At 39.7% G+C, this 25,698-nt stretch overlaps 1 protein-coding gene across 7 annotated transcripts in view; it reads left to right on the top strand.

Moving 5' to 3' along the window:
• LOC113919561 (cytochrome P450 2C21) overlaps positions 1 to 15,884 on the top strand; it is a 41,966-nt gene extending 26,082 nt beyond the window's left edge. For 3 of the 7 annotated variants that reach the window (XM_027588925.2, XM_027588918.2, XM_027588942.2), the window contains 3 exons: positions 2,157 to 2,344; positions 7,960 to 8,101; positions 15,210 to 15,788. In XM_027588925.2, coding sequence (XP_027444726.1) covers positions 2,157 to 2,344; positions 7,960 to 8,101; positions 15,210 to 15,391 — 512 coding nt within the window. In that variant the 3' untranslated portion in view covers positions 15,392 to 15,788. Of the gene's footprint in view, positions 1 to 2,156; positions 2,345 to 3,649; positions 3,805 to 6,949; positions 7,134 to 7,959; positions 8,102 to 15,209 lie in introns of those variants that run through there. The other 4 variants (XR_003519051.1, XR_003519054.1, XR_003519049.1 and 1 more) reach the window with 4 other exon arrangements.
• The last annotated feature ends 9,814 nt before the right edge of the window (positions 15,885 to 25,698 follow it).

Here is a 25,698-nt window from a genome sequence, read left to right as displayed (position 1 = left end):
CTTCCCTCTTATTAGACCTATGTTGATTATGACCACAAACACTGTATGACATTTTTTTCCAGACCCGTAAATCTTGTGTACATAGCAAAAGTCCTTTTTGTGTCCTGGTTCCCCGTTGCTTCCATGTTCATTTTTTCTTGCATCATATCCATTTATATTTTCCTTTTCTTTCTTCCCATTTTCATTCCTTACTGGGCCATTCTCTACGCATTCTGGTTTTATAAGTCAGTTCCTAACCACTTTACATAATCACTCTCTTCTAGATAAAAATCCAGCTTCTCAACCTGGAAAGGTGAAGTTTAAAACTTCTCTAAAATTCCTAAGTCTTCCTGACAGCTATCAAACCACAGAGTTATCACATGCTCCCTTACCAAAGACACATTCTTCAGGTAGTAGATCAGCACCATTTGACCAAAGTAGCAACCTGGTACTGGCTATAGTAGACAAACTACAGTGGCTTCAGATTCTGACTTTACTAGTAAGTAGCTGTGTGACCTCAGACTCATGACTACCTCTCCGCATATCTTGCTTGGTCCGTCATCTATTTAGGAGAGATGATACTTCCTAACATTCACAGAATCTTTCCCTCATAGGAGAAAGTTAATAAATGTTTGTTTTAACTAATGAATAGTTCTACTAAAACTGCATATTTTTTACAGGATACATTTTGCAAATAAAGGACAAATATAATTTGCTAATACAAATTACTTTCAGTGATCTTATTCAATTGCTAAGATTGCGGGTTTGGGAATAAGAAGGACCACATAACACCTGGGTGTCCTTAAGAAAGATACTTACTTCTCTGGACCTGCTTCCTCATTTTTAAGACAAATAATACCCAACACATAGAACTATTTTGAGGAATTATAAAGTAATGTAATACATTGTACAACGTGCCTGTCATGTTTTGCATTCTAAATAGATGTTAACTTCTGGGTCCTATGTGCTGAGTCAAACATTTTATTCCGTTGTTCTACTTATTAAGCATTTATTGCACTGGGTAGTTCTTACCCTCTTGGAACTTAACATTTTTCTTTTAAAGATTTTATTTATTTATTTGACAGAGAGAGACACAGCGAGAGAGGGAACACAAGCAGGGGGAGTGGGAGAGGGAGAAGCAGGCTTCCCGCCGAGCAGGGAGCCCGATGCGGGGCTCGATCCCAGGACCCTGGGATCATGACCTGAGCCGAAGGCAGATGCTTAACCGACTGAGCCACCCAGGTGCCCCTGGAACTTAACATTTTTAAAAAAATATTTATGGGGCCTGGGTGGCTCAGTCGGTTAAGCGTCTGTCTTTGGCTCGGGTCATGATCCCAGAGTCCTGGGATCGAGTCCCGTGTCCGGCTCCCTGCTGGGTGAAGAGCCTGTTTTCCCTCTGCCTGCTGCTCCCCCTGCTTGTGCTTTCTCCCTACAAATAAATAAAACCTTAAAAAAATATTTGTTTGAGAGAGAGAGCAACACAGAGAGCATGAGGGGGTGAAGGGCAGAGGAAGAAGCAGGGAGCCCGATGTGGGGTTCAATCCCCAGACTCCGGGATCATCACCTGAGTCCAAGGCAGACATTTATCAGACTGAGCCACCCAGGCACCCGGAACTTACATATTTAAAACAAAAACTGGCATACACAAAGTGGTCAAACAGCATGGTCTATGGTGAGCTTTCAAGACCCCAGATCCCTGAGTTTATCAAACAAAGTACTCAAAATAGAGAATCAAAGTTGAATTTCATGGTACAATTATGTTTTATATGTACATATATTTAAGTCTCTAATGAGATACCAATTTGACTAAGAAACAAATTTCTTTTTTTTTTCTTTCCCTGTGGTAGTAGCCATATATGATTTTCCCCCTCTCCCAATTTCCTTCCACAATGGAACCATGATTAAGATCAAATCAAGGGGCACCTGGGTGACTCGGTCAGTTAAGCGTCCAACTCATGGTTTCTGCTCTTGTCATAATCTCAGGGTCGTGAGATTGGGTCTCCCGCCAGGCTCTGCACTCAATTCGGAGTTGGCTTGAGGTACTTTCCTCCTCCCTCTGCCCCTCCCTTCCGACTCTCTCGCTTTAGAATAAATAAATAAAATCTTTCAACAACAACAAAGGTCAAAAAAGGTCAGACCTTTCCATTTCACGTAAATTCTGATTCCTATCCTGCCAGCTAAAGTCCAGGAAGAGATTCGCCGTGTGGTTGGCAGACATCGGAGCCCCTGCATGCAGGACAGGAGCTGCATGCCCTACACAGATGCTGTGGTACACGAGATCCAGAGATACATTAACCTCATCCCCAACAGTCTCCCACGTGCAGTGACTCAGGATATTAAGTTCAGAGAATACCTTATTCCCAAGGTGAGAGATATTTCATCTCTACTACTCCTTAAGAATTTTGCTTTTACTTCTTATTTTTATTTATATATTTTTAGTTTTGAGAGAGAGAGAAAGCAAGGGGGGGGGGAGGGGCCGAGGAAGAAGGATAGAGAATCTCAAGCAGGCTCCATGCCCAGCCCAAGCCCATCCAGGGTCTCCATCTCATGACCCTGAGATCATGACCTGAGCCCAAATCAGGAGTTGGAGGCTTACCTGACTGAGCCATCTAGGTGCCCCCTCCTTAAGAATCCTAGGTTATCAAGCATCACAACAGTAGGATTATAGATTACCTAACCATCTACAGATATGGCACATTCATAGCCCAGGCATCTTACCCTCTGACCACATGCTCCTTTCCTTTTACTTTGTTGATACAATTTTATAAATCATAGTGCTTAGACTCCCACAGGATTTTCTTCACAGTATTCATTGACAAGACCGCTTACTGCCTATGTTTTCTTCTGGGATTTTTGGTTTTAGTTCTTATGTTCAATTATTTAATTCATTTTGAGTTCATTTTTGTGGCTGTTGTAAGTTAGGGTCTGGTTTTTCCAACACCCTTTATTGAAGAGACTGTCTTTTCTTGATTGTATATCTTGGTGCCTTTGTTAGAAATTAATTGGTCTTCTATGCATGGGTTTATTCCTGGGCTCTCTACTCTGTTTCATTTTATGTGTCTGTTTTTATACCAATATCATGCTGTTTTAATGACTGTTGCTTTGTAATACGGCTTGAAATCAGGAAGTGTGATGCCTCCAGCTTTGTTTTTTCTCAAGATTGCTTTGGCTATTTAGGATCCCTTGTCATTCTACAGAAATTTTAGGATAGTTTGTTTCATTTCTGTGAAAATGCCATAGGAATCTTGATAGGGATTACATTGAATCTATAGATGGCTTTGGATGGTGTAGACATTTTAACAATATTAATTTTCTCAAACTGTGGGCACAAAATATCTTTCCATTTATTATATGTCTTCTTCCATTTCTTTTATCAGTGTCATAGTTTCCAGTGTACTGATCTTTTACCTCATTGGTTAAATCTATTACTAGAATTTTTTATACCAATGTGAATGGGATGGTTTTCTTAATTTTTTTTATAGTTTATAATTAATGTGTAGAAATGCAACAGATTTTTATATATTCATTTTTATCCTGAATTCATTTATTCTAACAGTTTGGGTGGAGTCTTTAGGGATTTTTAAAATCTACAATATCATGTCATCTTCAAATAGTGACAATTCTGCTGCTTTTCCTATTTGAGTACCTTTTATTTCTTTTTCTTGCCAAGTGCTTGGACTAGGACTTCTAATACCATGTAGAATAAAAGTCGTGAGAGTGGACATCCTTCTTTTGCTCCTGATCCTAGAGGAAAAGCTGAAGCTTTTCCCCACTGAGGATGATGTTAGCTGTGGACTTATCATATATGGCCTTTATTATGTCAAGGTACATTCCCTCTATATCTACTTTGTTGAGCATTTTTATCATAAATGAATGTTGAATTTTGCCAGATGCTCTTTTCTGCATCTACTGAGATGATCATATGATTTTTAGCCTTCATTTTTTAATGTCTAGCACAATGATTTGGGGATGTGGAACCATCCTTGCATCCCTGGAATAAATCCCGCTTGATTATGGTTTATGATCCTTTTATTGTACTGTTCGATTCAGTTTGCGAAGATTTTGTTGCAAATATGTACACCTTTGTCCATCAGAGATATTGGCCTTTAAGTTTCTTTTCTTGTGGTGTCCTTGTGTGGTTTTAGTATTAGGATTATGCTGCCCTCGCAAAATGAATTTGGAAGTGTTCCCTCCTCTTCTGTTTTATAGTTGAGAAGGATTGGTATTCGTTCCTCTTTAAATGTTTGATAGAATTCACCAGGGAAGCCATATGTCCAGGAATGTTGTCTTTTGAGAGAGGTTTTCTATTTATTTATTTATTTATTTATTTATTTATAAGATTTTTATTTATATACTTGAGAGAGAGAGCAACCAGCAGGAGAAGAGGCAGAGGGAGAGGGATAAGCAGACTCTCTGCTGCGCAGGGAGCGTGATGTGGGGCTCGATCCCAGGACACTGGGATCATTACCTGAGCTGAAGGCAGGTGCTTAACTGACTAAGCCACCCAGGCGCCCTGAGAGAGTTTTAATTAGTGATTCAATCTGAGTAATTGGTCTGTTCACATTTTCTATTTCTTCATGATTGAGTCTTTGTATGTTGTATGTTTTTAGGAATTTAACCATATCTTCTAGGCTGTCCAATTTTATTTAAAAATTTTATTATTTTGAGAGAGAGAGCACCAGTGCACAGGGGGAGAGTGAGAGGGAGAAGCAGGCTCCCCACTGAGCAGGGAGCCCGATGCAGGGCTCTATCCCAGGACCCTGGGATCATGACCTGAGCCAAAGGCAGATGCTTAACCAACTGAGCCACCCAGGGGCCCCATAGGTTGTCCAATTTTTTGGTGTATAATTGTCCATTATGATCTCTGATGATCTCTTGTATTTCTGTGGTATCACTTGTAATGTCTACTTCATTTCTGATTTTGAGTCCTGTCTTTTTTCTTGGTGAGTCTTGCTAAAGGTTTATCCATTTTGCTTATCTTTCTTTTCAACAAACAAGCTTGGTTTTATTGACCTTCTCTTTTTTTTTTTTTAAGATTTTATTTATTTATTTGACAGAGAGAGACACAGTGAGAGAGGGAATGCAAGCAGGGGGAGTGGGAGAGGGAGAAGCAGGCTTCCCGCGGAGCAGGGAGCCCAGTGTGGGGCTCCATCCCAGGACCTTGGGATCACGACAAGCTGAAGGCAGACCCTTAACGACTGAGCCACCCAGGCGCCCCTCATGGACCTTTTCTATTGTCTTTTTAGTTTCTGTTTCATTTATTTTGACCATGGTATTTGTTATTTCCCTACTTGTCCTAACTTTGGGCTTCGTTTGTTCTTTTTCTAGTTCCTTGAGGCATAAAGTTAGGTTGTTTGAGATTTTTTATTTCTTCATCTAGGCATTTATTGTTCTAACTTTCCTCTTTGAACCGCTTTTCCTGCATCCCATAAGTGTTGGTATGTTATGTTTCCATTTTCATTTCTCTCAAGGTATTTTTTCTTTTTTGATTTCTTCTTTGACTCATTGGTTGTTCAGTAGCATGTTTTTTAAACTCCACATACCTGTGAATTTTTCAGTTTTGTTTTTCTAGATTCATACCACTGTGATCAGGAAATATGCTTGATACGATTTTTTTTTAAGATTTTATTTTTAAGTAATTTTGACACCCAGCATGGAGCTTGAACTCACAACCCCAAGATCAAAAGTCACATGCTCTGCCAACTGATCCAGCAAGGTGCCCCAGGTCCATATGATTTTAATCTTCTATAATTTTTTAAAGCTTATTTTGTGCCTTAATGTATTATCCATCCTGAGGAATAGTCCACGTGTGCTTGAGAAGAATGTGTACTCTGTTGCTTTTGGATGGACTGTTCTGTATCTCTTAAATACACAGACTCATACACTCATATGCTTTGAAGTTCTTATGTGATAATTCTAACATTTAGGATACTATGGGGCCTGCTTTTTCACATGTTTAAAAATCACATGCTTGGGCTGCCTAGCTTGCTTAGTCAGTGGAGTGTACGACTCTTGATTTTAGGGTTGTGAATCAAACCCCACGCTGGGGGTGGAGCCTACTTAAAAAAATAATTTATTATATGCTGAACATTTTGAATGATGCCTTGTGGGGAGTCTGATGATGCTGACTTCCCCTAAAGGGCATTGACTTTTATTTTGGCAGGTAGCTAAATTACTGACAGATGCTTTTCAGTCTGTTGGACTTCCTATAGTTCTTTCATTGTGAATTAGTTTCACTTTTGAATTTAGTCTTTGTGCATGGCCCTTAGTCCAGTGTGGGTTCCTTAATCCAACAATTTACAAGTTTGGGGCTCACCACGAAAAAATCTGAGGTGCCAAGAAAGTTCTCTCCACCCTAGCTGGATTGGAACCTCAACTCCTCTATCACTTATCATCTGATACCCACCTTCAATTCTCAAGCAGTCATACTCTGATAGGCTTCATTGAGTTTCCTCCTGTATATGTGTCACCCAACCCCTAACCACGGACTTCTAGAGAATAGTTTTGTATACTTTTGAGATCCTCTCTATTTATAGAATCCTCCTGGTATCCTTCCTCATGAATTCGAGATGCCAATTTTTTTTTTTTACCTCTGTCTTCTTAGCTCAAAAAGAGTAGCACTTTGCTTGGCCTTCACGTCCCTGAACTCTAGGAAGAAAGTGACCTTTCTGCAATGAGAACTACATCATGTATTTGGAAAGGCCAGACAGTACACGAGAAAGCATCCAGACAGATTTAGATCTGAATTTTTTCTCTGCTATGTAATAAATATATGACCTTTATTAAGATCCCAAGATTGTGAATGAAGTCATTATCATAACAGTAACAAATTTCTCTTTTTGGAGCATTTTTGTGTGGTAATTATTTTTGTTTTTGTTTTTTTTAGAGAGAGAGAGAGCATGTGAGCAGGGGAGATGGGCAGAGTGGGATAGAGAATGTTTTAAAGGAATTTATTTATTTATTTATTTAGAGCATGCAAGGAGAAGGAGAGGGAAAGAGAGAATCTCAAGCCGACTCCACGCTGAGCATGGAGCCCAGGGCAGGGCTTAATCTCAGGACGCTGAGATCATGAGTCAAAATCCAGATCAGATCACCAACCGACTGAGCCACCCAGGTGGCCCTAGCATGTGGTAATCTTCGTGCAAAAGTATTTCGTACGTTATCTTATTTTACATCTGCAATGAACTAGTGCAGATGTATCCTTTACATTTTACTAGTAATGAAAATGAGTCATGGAAATGTTAAACAAATAATCTATCATCACAGGGCATAATTTAATAGAAAGATTTGATTGATTTTGAAAACTAAACTCCAAATCATTATGTTACACTGTATCCGTGAGTTTCAGAAAACCCTACTAGAAATCAGAAATGTTCTCTCATTTCCACAAGAATGCACAACAATTCAATTGAAAGAGCACAACAGGAGGAGGGAATACTTATCCTGTTCTCATCTTTTAAAAAAAAAAATTTTTTTTAAGTAGCTCTACACCCAGTGTGGACCCATGACCGCGAGACTAAAACTCACATGCTCTATTGATTGAGCCAGCCAGGCGCCCCTGTTTGTCATCCTGATGGGAAGGTGAAGGGTTTTCAAAAATATGGCCACTCAAGTAGAACTTTGAAGACCTCATACTCGGTTCCAAAGAAAATGAGCTGGATTTTCAGTGGCATCAGCTCTTTTAGACAATACCACAATTTATTTGTCAAGAACAATACACTCCAGGGAGTTCCCTTAATTTTCTGAAAAGCAAGTGCTAGTATCAGGCTACCAATTGAAGAGAATGACTTGGGAGTCAGTTAACAGTGCCTTGGACTGGCATTACAGGATTTAAAACCTGTTAGGGTCGGTCATTCGTTTGTTCTGTGAAATGGAGTAAATAAGCTCTTTTTGTGCCTGTCTCCTCATCTATAAAACAAAAGGATTTCAAGCTCCATGACTTTCATTATAATCCAGTTTATCTGTTTTTCTTCGTATCAGGGCACAGCCATATTAACATCTCTGACTTCTGTCCTGCACGATGACAAAGAGTTTCCCAACCCAGATTGCTTTGATCCTGGCCACTTCCTGGATGAAAGTGGCAACTTTAAGAAGAGTGACTACTTCATGGCCTTCTCAGCAGGCAAGCAAGCTTCATTGTTATTTCTGCACCAGGGGTCAGTGAGATGAGGAAGGGCTTTGCATGGAGGCTACTCGGGGCTGAACAGATTGTCATTTGTATGAGGCTAGAGGCATCATGCCCAAAGCCCAGGTTATTTCTCATTTGACAGGAGGCTTCCCTTGCCAAGATTGGCCCCAGAACCCACCACTGAGATTCCAAAGAAGGGGCAGAAGGTAGAGTAGATAGATAGAGGGTAAGGGAATGTTGAGTATCTTCCTTCAATTTGTCACGGTCCTGGGAAGAAACAGGTGGCATACTCAACAAGTCATTCCAGAATGACTGGAATCTAGATAACATTTAAAATTACCAGTCCTTTGGGGGATCAGTGATTAGTTAGTAGGCTTGTGGCTAATGTGTAATCTTTTTTTCCTACCCCCTTAGTTCGGGATGACGTATATACCTCATTTTGCCTGACTGTCTTTGGAATTTCTAGGTTGTGTGGATTCTCTGTACATAGGAAATTAAATTGGATTTCCTTCTGCTAATTTGTCTGGTGTCAATTTGAGTCTTAGTCCAGCTACAAGGACCTTGAAAGGGACAGGAAATTCTTGCTCCCCGGCAAGGTGTGTCCGCTGGACACCTGAGCTCGCTGGACCCTGCTCGCCCCACAAGCTGCTGTAGCTGAGAGATCTGTAGGATATCTGACAGCTGACACATGGTAAGATTTCCTACCATCAGTCTCTCAGAATTTCTGTCTGCAGAGTCTGATGGAGCAGGAATGGCGACAGTCCTTTTTCTCTCTGTCTAAATTTAGATTAGCAGGAGAAAATACTTGTGGAACTAGTTCCTTGGGCTTAGTGCCTCTTGGTAAATTCGGTAGGGTCCTCTTTGCTGCTGATCTTTTTCCTCCCAGAGATGGTCTTTGTTTGCCTTTGTGTCTTTTATGTCATTTGTCATATGAACTTTGCTATAGGTTAATGGGCATATGAGGGAAAGGCTGTTGCTTAAGGACATCTTGGAAGCCAAAATGGCAAAATTGGCAGACACTGGTAGAACACTTAAAAGCTGTTAGAGCTAGGGCACCTGACTGGTTCAGTCAGTGGAACATGTGACTCTTGATCTCAGGGTTGTGGGTTTGAGCCCCATGTTGGGTGTGGCGATTGCTTAAAAAATAAAAACTTAGAGCACTCACCACCTCCAAAAGGCTCCTATGATAGGATAAGTTGGTCAGAGAACAGGTTGGATTGGCAGGTCACCTGCCAGCCTCAAGAAAACTTGTGTGCAGTGAGGCACATCGGAACACAACACATTATCTCCAAGCCTGTGGCCCAGCCCTCAGGTGTTAGTGTGGCTCCAAGTGACCCAAGGCTTAATTAAAGCTCTTAATGTGCATATACAAGATAAGATTTTTCCTTTTGTATTGTTCTATGGGCTAAGACTTTGGCTCTATGACCAGTGAGAATATTCTCTTTGGTCTCCACCATCTGGAGGATGCACTTACCAGGGTGTACCTTGGTGGCCAAATACAGTGGGGTTCCAAGTCTCTCTCTCTGTCTGGCCACACCAACTCTCAAGCTTGTTTGTCGTGAGAGGTCCAGCCCACAGGAACCTTTGTCATGTCAATCTTCATTTCTTGTTGGTGCCGGGAAGTCCCATTCCAGGAGTGCTGCCCAGTGTCACAGATTAGCAGGTCTGTGACTGGAGGCATCTCACTTTTTGCAGTGAACTATTACACCAGTGTTCTTTAGATTGTACAACTTAGAAACATGTGTTTCTTCACAGTACAGTCTTTCAGTAAGGCACAAACTAGGTTTACTAACAGACCCAAATTTATCTTTTGTTTCTCTGTAATAAGACAAAAGGAGAGAAACCTATATTTGCTACTTAATGTTTCATTATTTTACCTCATTTTGAAATGATCTAGATATTCAATGAATTTAGCTTAACATTTAACTTAGCAAAACTTTAAAAATGCAGGTTACCAAAGATTTTGGTAGCTCTTTAAAAGTTTACCTACAGGGCACCTGGGTGGCTCAGTCGTTAGGCCTCTGCTTCCGTTCATGTCATGATCCCGGGGTTCTGGGATCGAACACCACATCGGGCTCCCTGCTCCGCAGGAAGCCTATTTCTCCCTCTCCCACTCCACCTGCTTGTGTTCCCTCTTCTTGCTGTCTCTCCTTGTCAAATAAATAAATAAAATCTTAAAAAAAAATAAAGTAAAACTTTACCTACACATGATCCTCACAGTCGTGGGATAGAGCCCCTCATTGGGCTCCAAACTTAGTGTAGGGTCTCCTTCAGATTCTTTCTCCCTCTCCCTCCCCGCTTGTAAACACTCTCTCTCTCTAAAGTAATAAATAAAATCTTTTTTAAAAATAAGATAAAAAGGTATGTAGGCAAACCTTTATTATTATTTACCTTTACTTAATTTACTTGTTCTGAACAGTTCAGTCTATGCATAAAATTTTATGAGGCATTAGACAAAGTCAGTCATCATTTTAAGTTTTGTTTTGTTTTGTTTTCTGAAAAAGTTTGTAAGAGATACCATGAACTTATTTGACTTCCAGTAAACACAGGCAGACTACAAGTTTTATATTTAATCCTGATAACTCTAAAGATATGGCTATTTTAATTAAACCAACAACCTTAAATTAGCTTTAATACTGAGTATCTTCCCGGATCACATAAACTTGAAAAACATTTAGGTTAGTTTCTTTCTGAGATTTAAGAATTTTTTTTCTTTTTTTAAAGATTTATTTATTTATTTGAGAGAGAACAAGAGAGAGCATGACTGTGTTAAGGGGCAGAGAGAAGGGGAGAAGCAGACTCTCCTGCTGAGCAGGGAGCCCAACTCAGGGCTAGATCCCAGGACCCTGGGATCATGACCTGAGCCGAAGGCAGATGCTTAACCGACTGAGCCACCCCGGCGCCCATCTTTCTGAGTTTTAGAATGCCCAATTCTTATGAGTGCTTGCCTTCAACTAAATGGAGCTCTTTTACCAATTAATTTTGGCAATACCATCTGGAAGTAGAGAAAATACCTCACGTTTGCAACATGGGACACATACAAGCAAGATAGAGATATTCTTATAGCTTTTGTTTTTACTAATATTTGTGGTGAGGACGTTCTAGCCCCAATTCTCAAGTACCTCCCTCTTTTACTTTTTTTAATGAAAAACTTTCCCCTAAAGCTTGTATCTAAAAGAATGGCTCTTATATCCTAGAGATGATAGGATAGAAAATTTATATCCCAAAGGCACAGAGAAAGCTCCAAGTTTTTTCCAAGTCTGGACATAAGAGGGATTTAAGCAGTTTGTACTTTGAAAAGACCTCTTCCCACACCACTCCCCCTCTTTTATTTTTTTCAGTCTTGGGTGACTGTGGGCTATGTTCAAAGACATTAGATTTATAATTTCAGGGGGCACCTGGGTGGTTCAGTTGGTGTCCTGCTCTTAATTTTGGCTCAGGTCATGATCTGAGAGTCGTGAGGTTGGGCTCTGCATTGGGAGTGGAACCTACTTAAGATTCTCTCTCTCTCTCTCTCCCTTTGCTCCTGCCCTCCCCCAACCCTCTTAAAAAAAAAAAAGATTTATAATTTCAAGGGACAGAGAAATAATGTAAAAAATATTTTTATTTCTAAAGTTTCAGGGTAATTGCCATTTAAAATTTACCTTTTTTTTTTTTAATTACTGGACAGTTTTGTTCCAAATCCTGATCTTTTATAGTATCTATAAACATTTTGAGAGGAATAGGCAAAGTTTGGAGATTGGTAAAGAGAGGTGGGCTTTGACTTATTTCTTGAGCTGGATTTCTGGTTTGGTAGAGCTTTGGAAGGCAAAGACAGTTGTTTAGAAACAGTTCCCCCAGAGAACTGGATTACAGCCTGAATATCAAGGGACTGGCCCACCTTTTTAACTAAACTTGCTTTTTTATATCAGGGAGATTTTTAATTAAAGTGGGGATCAAAAGATTCATGCCTTTGTAAAGTCTGTATAAAGCATTTTAACAAAAGCCTTCTATCTGGGTACATAATTTAATCTGGGCTTCTGTTAGCCCCTGAATATTGGCCTTTCCCTGATCATTTATAGGTGGGCTTGGGAGAAGTTTTGGTCATGTTTCCTCTCTGAACGGGGGTTGTGACTAGTGATTAATCTTTTAAATTTATCTCTGAATTTGGTAGAATCCTTTGAAAGTAGAGGTTTAAAGGGCTTTATAATTTAAAAGGTCTGCTGCTGTCCAGGGGACACAAATTTCCTTTGCAGTGTCGGCCTAGAATACACACCAGCCAAGTGCCATGCCCAAAGCTGGCAGAGCCTGATTACAGAGCCCTGGAAGGTAGGAGCAAAGTGAGCCTTACTGCTTTTGTTAAATTCATTTCCTGGCGTTCAGCATTTACATGAGCAAGCTGTATATTTTGAATCTAGAGATGAGGCTGGAGTGCTCTATGTAAATCCTAAAGGGAAAGGGAAGTTAAAATAGGCAGATGAGCAGATGAGGCTGGAGTTTAGGGGAAATTTATGTTGGATGTGCACATTTATTTCTAATTTCTGTTCTTTCATCTTGTCAAGGGAGTCCCTTAGGCTAGTAATTAAGCTAGAACAATTGAGAGCTCTCTTAACAAGAACATTTTTCTTTGGGACGCCTGGTTGGCTCAGTTGGTTAAGCGTCTGCCATCAGCAGGTCATGATCTCAGGGTCCTGGGATTGAGCCCTGTATTGGGATCCCTGCTCAGTGGGGAGTCTGCTTCTCCCTCCCTCACTCCCTCTGCCCCTCCTGACAGCTCATGCTCTCTCTCTCTCAAATAATAAAATCTTTTTTTAAAATAAAGTTTTTCTTCTTTTTTCAAAATTAGCCAACTTAAAGGATACATCATCAGGCCATTGATGAGTAGGATCTGTTATGAGTAACTCTAGTAAGCCTTTTAATGCCTTAGGCATCCAGAGAGAGGGCATAGATGATGCAGCCCTCATCATCCAAAAGTTGATTCCCATAATTAGTCTAAGAAGGCAGAGGCCTTCATTGCAGGTCTCCAGTGAAATCATGAGATGCCTCTAGTCACAGACTCAATAATCTGTGACACTGGGCATGTGCTCCTATAATGGGTCTATCCAGCACTAACAAACAAAGGTTGACAATATAAAGGTTCCCATGGGCTGGGATTTCTCATGACAAACACCCTTGAGAGTTGGTATGGCCAGAGAGACAGACTCAGATCCCCAGTCTTTTTGACTGGCTTCCAAGGTGCAGCCTGGTAAATGCATCCTCCAGATGGTGGACCAAAGAGAATATTCTCACTGGTCACAAAGCCAAGCTCTTGGGACATTGTACAAGACAAAAGGAAAAACCTTATCCGGTTCTCCTTTGGCTAAACCTTAGGTTTCTTGGAGCCACATGAACACCTGAGAGGGATGTGCCACAGGCAGATGTTGGCTATTTTTCCCCGTATACCTCATTGCACAGAAGTTTTCTTGAGGTTGGCAGGTGAACAAATGTCCATCTAACCTGTTCTGTGACCACCTTATCACAGGAGCTTTCTAGAGGTGGTGAGTGCTCTCATAGCTTTTTTTTTTTTAACTTTTTATTTATTTATTTATTCATGAGAGACGGAGAGAGAGAGGCAGGCAGAGGGAGAAGCAGGCTCCCATGGAGCAGGGAGCCTGATGCGGGACTCGGTCCCAGGACCCTGGGATCATGACCTGAGCCGAAGGCAGACGCTTAACCATCTGAGCCACCCAGGCGCCCTTGCTCTCATAGCTTTTAAGTGTTCCACCCGTGCCCAGTTTTGGAGTTTGGTTTCCAAGTTATCCCTTAGCAACAGCCTTTAACCTACAGCAAAGTTTATCTAAACAGGTGCCAGTCTGATGAGAACCATGAACTCACCAGTCTGTGGGACTAACTCAAACAGCAGGCTTATAGGGTCTAAGCCTGCTTTCTGCGCGATGGTAATTCCTTTTTATGACAGATGATGTAAAAGACACAAAGGAGGGACACCTGGGTGGCTCAGTCGGTTAAGCCTCTGCCTTTGGCTCAGGTCATGATCCCAGGGTCCTGGGATTGAGTCCCACGTCGGGCTTCTTGCTCAGCTGGGGTCTGCTTCTCCCCCTGCCTGCCACTCCCTCTGCTTATTCTCTCTCTCTCTCTCTCTCCATCTGACAAATAAATAAAATCTTTAAAAAAATAAAAAAAAAAAGACACAAAGGAAAACAAAGACCTGATCTCTTTCCCCCAAAAACGTACTCTACCAAATTTACCAAGAGTTGCTAAACATAAGGAACTAGTTCCACAAGTATTTTCTCCTGCTAATCTACATTTAGACAGAGAGAAAAAGGACTCTCACCATTCTTGCTCCATCAGACTCCTCAGATTCCAGGAGACTGACATGGTAGGAAATCTTCCCTGCTGCCAGCTATCTGTCAGATGTCCCAAGGCTCTCTAGCTGTAGCCTTGTGTGGGGCAAGCAGTATCCAGTGTGTTAAAGCATACTGGCAATTAGGCCAGCTGTCCAGGAAGAGGAATTTTTCTCTGCCTTTCAGGGTCCTTCTCAGCTGGACTAAAAATCAAATTGACATGGGACAGATTAAGAGGAGAAAATCAAATTTAGTTTCACAGGTATGGGGAATCCACAAACATATGAAATTACAAAGCCAGGCAACATAGACTTCTACCACATCCTGAGCTAAGGAGAAGGGGAGGGGCCTGGGGATTCAAAGGGGAGGTAGACCATTAGCAGGAAGGTGAGAGGAGATGTTTCAAAAACACAGGTTGCCCTGTTGTGACGAGAAGTTTCATAGATAAGGAAGAATCTTGTTAATTGCTCTTTTCCTGGTACAGGCCGGCAGTTGAAGGAGAGGTAGGGAGGTTTCCTTGAATCTGCTGGGTTTTGGTTGCTTTTAATTCAAAATAATCTTTATGCCAAAGTGGCCCATCCTGGGGCAAGGTGCCCTTGCCCCTACTCATGCACACAAAAATACGTGCTGAGGAAATGAAGGAAACCACATTTCAGTGTAGATAAAAGAAGCTGTGGGTTAGTTTATTAATATATTTTCTCAATCCATATTTATTGAAGCCTCCCTGTGTGCCAGCTCAGAAACAGAATTAAATGAATATTGAATTTATGTGTCGTTTTTAGGAAAGAGAGCTTGTGTTGGAGAAGGCCTGGCCCGCATGGAACTCTTTTTACTACTGACCAACATTTTACAGCATTTCACCTTGAAGCCTCTGGTTGATCCAAAGGACATTGACACCACCCCAGTGGTCAGTGGGTTGGGCACTGTACCACCCTTCTTCAAGCTCTGTTTCGTTCCAGTCTGAAGAAAGGCCAGGCTGCCAGGTTGCAGAGCCATACTCTGGCCTCAGCTGAACATGCCAGATGCTTTCTGGCCTCTGTGTTAGCCACTGTCCACCTCTCCTTTCACGTCAGGGAGGACATTCCTGACCCTGTCTCTTCTCATTGTCCTCATCTTTTAAGATTCAGTTCAGATTTACCCATATGAAACAAAACTCACTGTTACTTTCCAATTCTTTATGGAGTCCAATTGTGAGATGGTGCTATAGCTCATCTGCAGTGTGTACCAATGCAAGGCACCTTATTAATATATTTTCTTCTATTAAAAATTACAAATTATCAGGGCGCCTGGGTGGCTCAGTTGGTTAAGCGACTGCCTTTGGCTCAGGTCATGATCCTGGAGTCCCAGGATCGAGTTCCGCATCAGGCTCCCTGCTCAGTGGGGAGTCTGCTTCTCCCTCTGACCCTACCCCCCTTGTGCTCTATCTCATTCTCTCAAATAAATAAAATCTTTAAAAAAAAAATTATCCCATGAGTTAAAAAAATTTTTTTAAATATATGATATTCACTCATTTATTACCCCTATCTCCTGACAGTTTGGCATGTGTATTTTTGTTTTTTTCCCTGTGATTATTAAAAAATAAATGGGTGGGGTACATGTTTGTGTAGGTATGTATGTACAAATATGTACATGCAGGGAGAAAACGGGTTGGTCATTTCAGCGAGAAGCAATAACAGATAAAATACGAATTTGTTGGTCTCTCCAAGGATGCTCTTCCTGTTTTCCCCTGCTGGTTAAACACACAATTGGAGACACACACATACACAAAGAAGGCAAAGACGAGGGAAAGATAATATGTATATATGGTTATATTCGAATATACATGTACAGAAATGTTTTAGGTATGTATATATACATACATATTTCTGTATAATATACCTATGATTTGGTAGTGACATTTATATAATAACATTATAGATATTTTTACAAGTATAAATATAATATCCTGTCACATGTCTCCTTATTCAAGGATATCTAGATTATTTTTGAACTTTTGTTAATATAAAAATCCTACTATATGCATATATCTTTCATTATTCTTAGGAATAGATGTGAAGTGGCTGCACATATATGTGCACTTTTATTTTTCATAGATACTGAAGCATAACACACACAAAAATTATGTATCTGTTTACTTTTCTATCATGAGTGTAAAAAAAAGGCTATTTGACCAAACACTTGTGTATACTGAGGATTGAATTCTTTGATAGATTTAGTAATTTCTAGCTAAAAATTCATAGATTTTCAAGTAAGAAATCATGTCATCTGTAAACATTTCATTGCAATGACCAGAACTTTCCAGAAATAACATCTATACCTATGTCTGTCTCTGATTTATCACGCACACAAACACACACATGTACACACACGTATATATATATTTGTCACCGTGGAAGGCGATGAAAGCTGCAAGGATTTGTTGGGACAAGTAACAGAGGTCTTGGAAATCCATATTGGGAAGCCTGATATTTGTGTGATTTTACCCTTGAGGTGATTGCTGATTTGAAATCAGGTGCTGAGAGGCTGAAAGGCTAACTATAAAATATCAATTAGGAGCCTTAGAATCTGAAAAGAATTTTTACAAATTCTCTGGGCTAGAAGAAGAAAAGTGAGTTCAGAGCTGGCCAAGTAGAAAGGACCAAGTAAACACCTCAACTTGACTTGAAGTCTGAAGGTCTTGATGAAGATCACCCAAGGATCAAGACTAACCCTGAAGCTGAACATGCTGACTTGTAGGAAATTGAATCAGTAATCAAAAAACCCAGTAAAAAGTCCAGGACCAAATGGCTTCACTGGGTGAATTCTACCAAACATTTAAGAAGAGTTAATACCTAGTCTCAAACTATTTCAAAAAATAGGGCTGCCTGGCTGGCTCAGTCAATAAAACATGCAACTCTTGATCTTGGGGTTATAAGTTTAAGCCCCACATTGGGTGTAAAGTTTACTTTAAAAAAAACACACAAAATCTTAAAAAAAAAAACTTCCAAAAAATTCCAAATTCCAAAATTCCAGATTCAGTCTATGAGGCCAACATTACCCTGTTTGCAAACCCAAAGACACTACAAAAAAACACAAGAACTACAGGCCAATACCCCTGATGAACGTAGATGTAAGAATCCTCAACAAAATACCAGCAAACTACATTCAACAACACCTTAAAAAGATCATCACCACATTCAAGTGGGATTTATTCCAGGGAGGCAAGGACGGTTCAGTATCTGGAAATCAATCAATGTGGTAAACCACATTAACAAAATGAAGGATAAAAAAATTACATGATCAGGGCGCCTGGGTGGCTCAGTCGGTTAAGCGTCTGACGTCAGCTCAGGTCATGATCCTAGGGTCCTTGGATTGAGTCCTACATCGGGCTCCTTAGTGGGGAACCTGCTTCTTTCTCTGCCTGCAGCTCCCCCTTCTTGTGCTCTCTCTCTGACAAATAAAATCCTAAAAAAAATTACATGATCATCTCAAATTCAGAAGAAGCATTTGACAAATTCAACATCTATTCATGATAAAAGCTCTCAACAAAGTGGGCTTAGAGGGGACATACCTCAACATAACAAAAGCCATATATGGCAAACCCACAGCTAACATCATCCTCAATGGTGAAAAATTTAGAGCTTTTCTTCGAAGATCAGAAAAGAGACAAGCATGCCCACTCTCACCACTTTTATTCAACATAGTACTGGAAGTCCTAGCCACAGCAATCAGATAAGAAAAAGGAGGGGGAAAAGGCATCCAAATTGGTAAGGGAAAAGTAAAACTGTCACTATTTGCAGATGACATGATATTATACATAGAAAACACCAAAGCCTCATCTGTAACTTTTGACTCCCCCCAAAACCTAACTACTAAAACCTACTGTTTACAAGAAGTCTTCTGGTAACATAGTTTATTAGCACATATTTTGTATGTTATATATATTAGGTACTGTATTCTTACAATAATCTAGAGAAAAGAAAATATTAAGAAAATCATAAGGAAGAGAATACATTTAACATACTGTATTTATCCAAAAAAATCTGCATAAAAGTGGACCTGCACATTTCAAACCTATCTTGGTCAAGGGTCAACTGTATATAATGGAATATTATTCAGCCATAAAAAAGAAAATCCTGCCATTTGCAACAACATGGCTGAAACTTCAACACACTATGCTAAATAAAATGTCAGAGAAAGACAAATACTGTATGATCTCATTTATATATGGAATCTAAAAAAACGACCTAATTGATAACAGAGAACAAATTGGTGGTTGTCAGGGATGGGTGGTGGGGTGAATGAGGTTAATATGGTCAGAGGGTACAAACTTCCAATTATAAGATGAATAAGTTCTGGGGATATAATGTACAGCATGGTGACAAAACTATCATATATTTCAAAGTTGCTAAGAGAATAGATTTTAAAAGTTCTCACCATACACAAAAAAATTACAACTATGGAGGTGATACTTGTGTTAAATAACCTTATTGTGGTAATCTATTTGTTATATATACATAAATCATTATGTCGTATACCTTATATTTATACAATGTTCTATGTCAGTTACATCTTAATAAAGCTAAAAAAAATTCCTTATATAAAAATTTTTTTAAATTGGGGCACCTGGGTAGCTTGGTTGAGCATCGAGTCTTGGTTTCGGCTCAAGTCGTGATCTCGGGGTTGTGAGATCAAACCCCATGTTGGGCTCCCTGCTCAGTGTAGAGTCTGCTGGGGATTCTTTCCCCCATCCTTTCCTTCCCCCTTTGCTCCTCCCCTCTGCATGTGCGTGCTCTCTCAAAATAAATTAAAAAAAAAAAAAACCTTTGTACTGATTTTATATGGCTTTAGAGCAAAGATAAAGGACCTTTCAGAAAGTTTTTCTTAGGTTATTCAACAATTGTATAAATTATCTAATGTATGTTGCACTGGGAATTAATGCTTCTAGATTGTCAGGAGCTTCATGCCCTCTTGTTAGTAAATACATGAGAAATCTGAAGTGTTTTGAGTAAATGTAATTTTTTCTCTTTCATGTCAAAAGAAATAAAATAGCCACACAGAAATGTACAAATGAGCTAGGTCAAAACATAAAGGAGAGTGCCCTGTCCAGCAAGGACTTTAAAAGTTAAACCTTTAGCTCAAGCCATGGTCTGACCCACACCATTACTGCAGAAAACAAAGAACAAATAAAGAAATAGAAATCTGGCTATGAACTCCCAATGAATTCCCTAGCATGCTCAAGAGTTTGATAAAATTTTTCCATGTTCTGAGTATGAAATATATTTTTTAAGATTTTATTTATTTATTTATTTGACAGAAAAAGAAATAGCGAGAGCAGGAACACAAGCAGGGGGAGTGGGAGTGGGAGAGGGAGATGCAGGCTTCCCGACAAGCAGGGAGCCCGATGTGGGACTTGATCCCAGGACCCTGGGATCATGACCTGAGCTGAAGACGGACGCTTAACGACTGAGCCACCCAGGCGCCCCATGAAATATTTTCTTAACATTAACTTTTACTTATCTCCAAGTTAGATAACTAATGAATCAGATTATAGACTTTCCTAAATTCAGCAGAACTTTTTAAAATTGACTCTAAGGATTAATAAACATTTACATAAATTAAAAAAAAGAAAATTTCTAGAAAAGAAAAATTGAACTTTCAACACTTTAAATGGCAGCTTTTTTTCAGTCTGTAACTCAGAGCAAAAAAAAATTGTGCTTCAAATTAAATGGCCTAAATTACTAGTTTAAAAAATAAGCCAATGAGGGCGCCCGGGTGGCTCAGTCGTTAAGCATCTGCCTTCGGCTCAGGTCATGATCCCAGGGTCCTGGGATCGAGTCCCACATCGGGCTCCCTGCTCTGTGGGAAGCCTTCTTCTCCCTCTCCCACTCCCCCTGCTTGTGTTCCTGCTCTCACTATCTCTCTGTGTCTAATAAATAAAATATTAAAAAAAAAATAAGCCAATGAATCCAAGTTGAAAGAAAACCATACTAAGTAAACTTTAGTCATTTTTAAAATATAACAAAAAAAACCCAAATACATGAAAATTAAACCACACACATCTAAGGCATAATTAGGCAAAAGAATAAATCACAAGAAAAATATTTTTAATTGAATAATGATGAAAATACATCCTACCAGAATTTATGGGGATGCAGCTAACACAGGACACTTAAAGCCTTAGAATCCCTAAAATTGAAGAAGAAGAAAAATCTCAAATCCAATGATATCATCTTCCACCTTAATATAAAAGAGAACATTAAATTCAAAGCCATCAGGAAGGTGGAAATAAAATATAAAAGCAGAAATGAATGAAAGAAAAAAGAGAAAAGCAAAAGATAAAAACTAACGAAAACAGAAGCTGATTGTTTTTTTAAAGATTAATAAATTTATAAACCTCTAGCTAGAAATAAAAAAAGGAAAACATAACCAATATCAGGAATAAAAGAAGGGGAATCACTACAATGGCTTCAGAACATTAAAGAATAAGAGATTATTGGGTGCCTGGGTGGCTCAGTTGGTTGAGCGACTGCTTTCGGCTCAGGTCATGATCCCGGAGTCCTGGGATCGAGTCCCGCATCGGGCTCCCTGCTCAGCAGGAAGTCTGTTTCTCCCTCTGACCCTACCCCCTCTTGGGCTCTCTCTCTCTCTCTCTCTCAAATAAATAAATAAAAATCTTTAAAAAAAAAAGAATAAGAGATTCTTTTTCTTTAAATTTTTTGTTGTTATGTTAATCGCCATACATTACATCATTAGTTTTTGATGTAGTGTTCCATGATGCATTGTTTGTGCATAACACCCAGTGCTCCACGCAGAACATGCCCTCTTTAATACCCATCACCAGGCTAACCCATCCCCCACCCCCTCCCCTCTAGAACCCTCAGTTTGTTTTTCAGAGTCCATCGTCTCTCATGGTTCGTCTCCCCCTCCCATTTACTCCCCTTCATTCTTCCCCTCCTATCTTTTTTTTTCTTAACATATATTGCATTATTTGTTTCAGAGGTACAGATCTGTGATTCAACATTCTTGCACAATTCACAGCGCTCACCATAGCACATACCCTCCCCAATGTCTATCACCCAGTCACCTCATCCCTCCCACCCCCCCACCATTCCAGCAACCCTCAGTTTGTTTCCTGAGATTAAGAATTCCTCATATCAGTGAAGTCATATAATACGTGTCTTTCTCTGATTGACTTATCTCACTCAGCATAATACTCTCCAGTTCCATCCACACCATTGCAAATGGCAAGATCTCATTCCTTTTGATGGCTGCATAATATTCCATTGTGTATGTATACCATTTCTTCTTTACCCATTCATCTGTCGATGGACATCTAGGCTCTTTCCACAGTTTGGCTATTGTGGACATTGCTGCTATAAACATTGGGGTGCACGTAGCCCTTCGGATCCCTACATTTGTATCTTTGTGGTAAATACCCAGTAGTGCAATTGCTGGATCGTATGGTAGCTCTATTTTCAACTTTTTGAGGAACCTCCATACTGTTTTCCAGAGTGGCTGCACCAGCTTGCATTCTCACCAACATTGCAGGAGGGTTCCCCTTTCTCCGCATCCCCGCCAACATCTGTCGTTTCCTGACTTGTTAATTTTAGCCATTCTGACGGGTGTGAGGTGGTATCTCATTGAGGTTTTGATTTGGATTTCCCTGATGCCAAGAGATGTTGAGCACTTTTTCATGTGTCTGTTGGCCATTTGGATGTCTTCTTTGGAAAAAATGTCTGTTCGTGTCTTCTGCCCATTTCTTGATTGAATTATTTGTTCTTTGGGTGTTGAGTTTGATAAGTTCTTTATAGATTTCGGATACTAGCCCTTTATCTGATATGTCATTTGCAAATATCTTCTCCCATTCTGTCGGTTGTCTTTTGGTGTTGTGGACTGTTTCTTTTGCTGTGCAGAAGCTTTTTATCTTCATGAAATCCCAATAGTTCATTTTTGCCCTTGCTTCCCTTGCCTTTGGCGATGTTTCTAGGAAGAAGTTGCTGTGGCTGAGGTCAAAGAGGTTGCTGCCTGTGTGCTCCTTTAGGACGTTGATGGACTCCTGTCTCATGTTTAGGTCTTTCAACCATTTGGAGTCTATTTTTGTGTGTGGTGTAAGGAAATGGTCCAGTTTCATTCTTCTGCATGTGGCTGTCCAATTTTCCCAACACCATTTGTTGAAGAGACTTTTTTCCATTGGACATTCTTTCCTGCTTTGTCAAAGATTAGTTGACCATAGAGTTGAGGGTCCATTTCTGGGCTCTCTATTCTGTTCCATTGATCTATGTGTTTTTGTGCCAGTACCATACTGTCTTGATGATGACAGCTTTGTAATAGAGCTGGAAGTCTGGAATTGTGATGCCGCCAGCTTTGCTTTTCTTTTTCAACATTCCTCTGGCTATTCGGGGTCTCTTCTGGTTCCATACAAATTTTAGGATTATTTGTTCCATTTCTTTGAAAAAAGTGGATGGTATTTTGATGGGGATTGCATTGAATGTGTAGATTGCTCTAGGTAGCATTGACATCTTCACAATGTTTGTTCTTCCAATCCATGAGCATGGAACGTTTTTCCATTTCTTTGTGTCTTCCTCAATTTCTTTCATGAGTATTTTATAGTTTTCTGAGTACAGATCCTTTGCCTCTTTGGTTAGATTTATTCCTAGGTATCTTATGGTTTGGGGTGCAATTGTAAATGGGATCGACTCCTTAATTTGTCTCTCTTCTGTCTTGTTGTTGGTGTAGAGGAATGCCAGTGATTTCTGTGCATTGATTTTATATCCTGCCACTTTACTGAATTCCTGTATGAGTTCTAGCAGTTTTGGGGTGGAGTCTTTTGGGTTTTCCACATAAAGTATCATATCATCTGCAAACAGTGAGAGTTTGACTTCCTCCTTGCCGATTTGGATGCCTTTGATTTCTTTTTGTTGTCTGATTGCTGTGGCTAGGACTTCTAATACTATGTTGAATAGCAGTGGTGATAGTGGACATTCCTGCTGCGTTCCTGACCTTAGGGGGAAAGCTCTCAGCTTTCCCCCATTGAGAATGATATTTGCTGTAGGTTTTTCATAGATGGCTTTTAGGATATTGAGGTATGTACCCTCTATCCCTATACTCTGAAGAGTTTTGATCAAGAAAGGATGCTGTACTTTGTCAAATGCTTTTTCTGCATCTATTGAGAGGATCTTATGATTCTTGTTCTTTCTTTTGTTAATATATTGTATCACATTGATTGATTTGTGGATGTTGAACCAACCTTGCAGCCCAGGGATAAATCCCACTTGGTCATGGTGAATAATCCTTTTACTGTACTGTTGGATCCTATTGGCTAGTATTTTGGTGAGAATTTTTGCATCCATGTTCATCAAGGATATTGGTCTGTAATTCTCCTTTTTGATGGGGTCTTTGGTTTTGGGATCAAGGTAATGCTGGCCTCATAAAATGAGTTTGGAAGTTTTCCTTCCATTTCTATTTTTTGGAACAGTTTCAGGAGAATAGGTATTAATTCTTCTTTAAATGTTTGGTAGAATTCCCCTGGAAGCCATCTGCCTGGGCTTTTGTTTCTTGGGAGGTTTTTGATGACTGCTTCAATTTCCTTAGTGGTTATATGTCGTTCAGGTTTTGTATTTCTTCCTGGTTCAATTTTGGTAGTTGATACATCTCTAGAAATGCATCCATTTCTTCCAGGTTATCTAATTTGCTGGCATACAGTTGCTCATAATGTGTTCTTATAATTGTTTGTATGTTTTTGGTGTTGGTTGTGATCTCTCCTCTTTCATTCATGATTTTGTTGATTTGGGTCATTTCTCTTTTCTTTTTGATAAGTCTGGCCAGGGGTTTATCAATCTTGTTAATTCTTTCAAAGAACCAGCTCCTAGTTTTGTTGATCTGCTCCACTATTCTTTTGGTTTCTATTTCATTGATTTTCTGCTCTGATCTTTATTATTTCTCTTCTCCTGCTGGGTTTAGGTTTTATTTGCTGTTTTTTCTCTAGCTCCTTTAGGTGTAGGGAAGGTTGTGTATTTGAGACCTTTCTTGTTTCTTGAGAAAGGCTTGTATTGCTATATACTTTCCTCTTAGGACTGCCTTTGCTGCATCCCAAAGATTTTGAACAGTTGTGTTTTCATTTTCATTGGTTTCCATGAATTTTTTAAATTCTTCTTTAATTTCCTGGTTGACCCGGTCATTCTTTAGTAGGATGCTCTTTAGCCTCCATGTATTTGAGTTCTTTCCGACTTTCCTCTTGTGATTGAGTTCGTTTCAAAGCATTGTGGTCTGAAAATATGCAGGGAATGATCCCAATCTTTTGGTACCGGTTGAGACCTGATTTGTGACCTAGGATGTGATCTATTCTGGAGAATGTTCCATGGGCACTAGAGAAGAACGTGTATTCTGTTGCTTTAGTATGGAATGTTCTGAATATGTCTGTGAAGTCCATTTAGTCCAGTGTGTCATTTAAAGTCTTTATTTCCTTGTTGATCTTTTGCTTAGATGATCTGTCCATTTCAGTCAGGGGGGTGTTAAAGTCCCCCACTATTATTGTATTGTTTTCAATGTGTTTCTTTGCTTTTGTTATTAATTGCCTTATATAATTGGCTGCTCCCATGTTAGGGGTACAGATATTTACAATTGTTAGATCTTCCTGTTGGATAGACCCTTTAAGTAGGATATAGTGTCCTTCTTCATCTCTTATTACAGTCTTTGGTTTAAAATCTAATTTGTCTGATATATGGATTGCCACTCCAGCTTTCTTTTGGTGTCCATTAGCATAGTAAATGGTTTTCCACCCCCTCACTTTCAATGTGGGGGTGTCTTTGGGTCTAAAATGAGTCTCTTGCAGACAGCATATCAATGGGTCTTGTTTTTTAATCCAATCTGATAGCCTGTGTCTTTTGATTGGGGCATTTAGCCCGTTTACATTCAGGGTGACTATTGAAAGATATGAATTTAGTGCCATTGTATTGCCTGTAAGGTGACTGTTACTGTATATTGCCTGTGTTCCTTTCTGGTCTATGCTGCTTTTAGGCTATCTCTTTGCTTAGAGGACCCCTTTCAATATTTCTTGTAGGGCTGGTTTTGTGTTTGCAAATTCCTTTAGTTTTTGTTTGTCCTGGAAGCTTTTTATCTCTCCTTCTATTTTCAATGACAGCCTAGCTGGATATAGTATTCTTGGCTGCATATTTTCTCATTGAGTGCTCTGAAAATATCATGCCAGTCCTTTCTGGCCTGCCAGGTCTCTGTGGATAGGCCTGTTGTCAATCTAATGTTTCTAGCATTATAGGTTACATGTCTCTTCTC

The sequence above is a fragment of the Zalophus californianus genome, chromosome 15, assembly GCF_009762305.2.
Source record: "Zalophus californianus isolate mZalCal1 chromosome 15, mZalCal1.pri.v2, whole genome shotgun sequence".
Taxonomy (NCBI): Eukaryota; Metazoa; Chordata; class Mammalia; order Carnivora; family Otariidae; genus Zalophus; species Zalophus californianus.
Note: the sequence above shows the minus strand (reverse complement) of the source record. Positions and strands in the feature narration are given on the sequence as shown.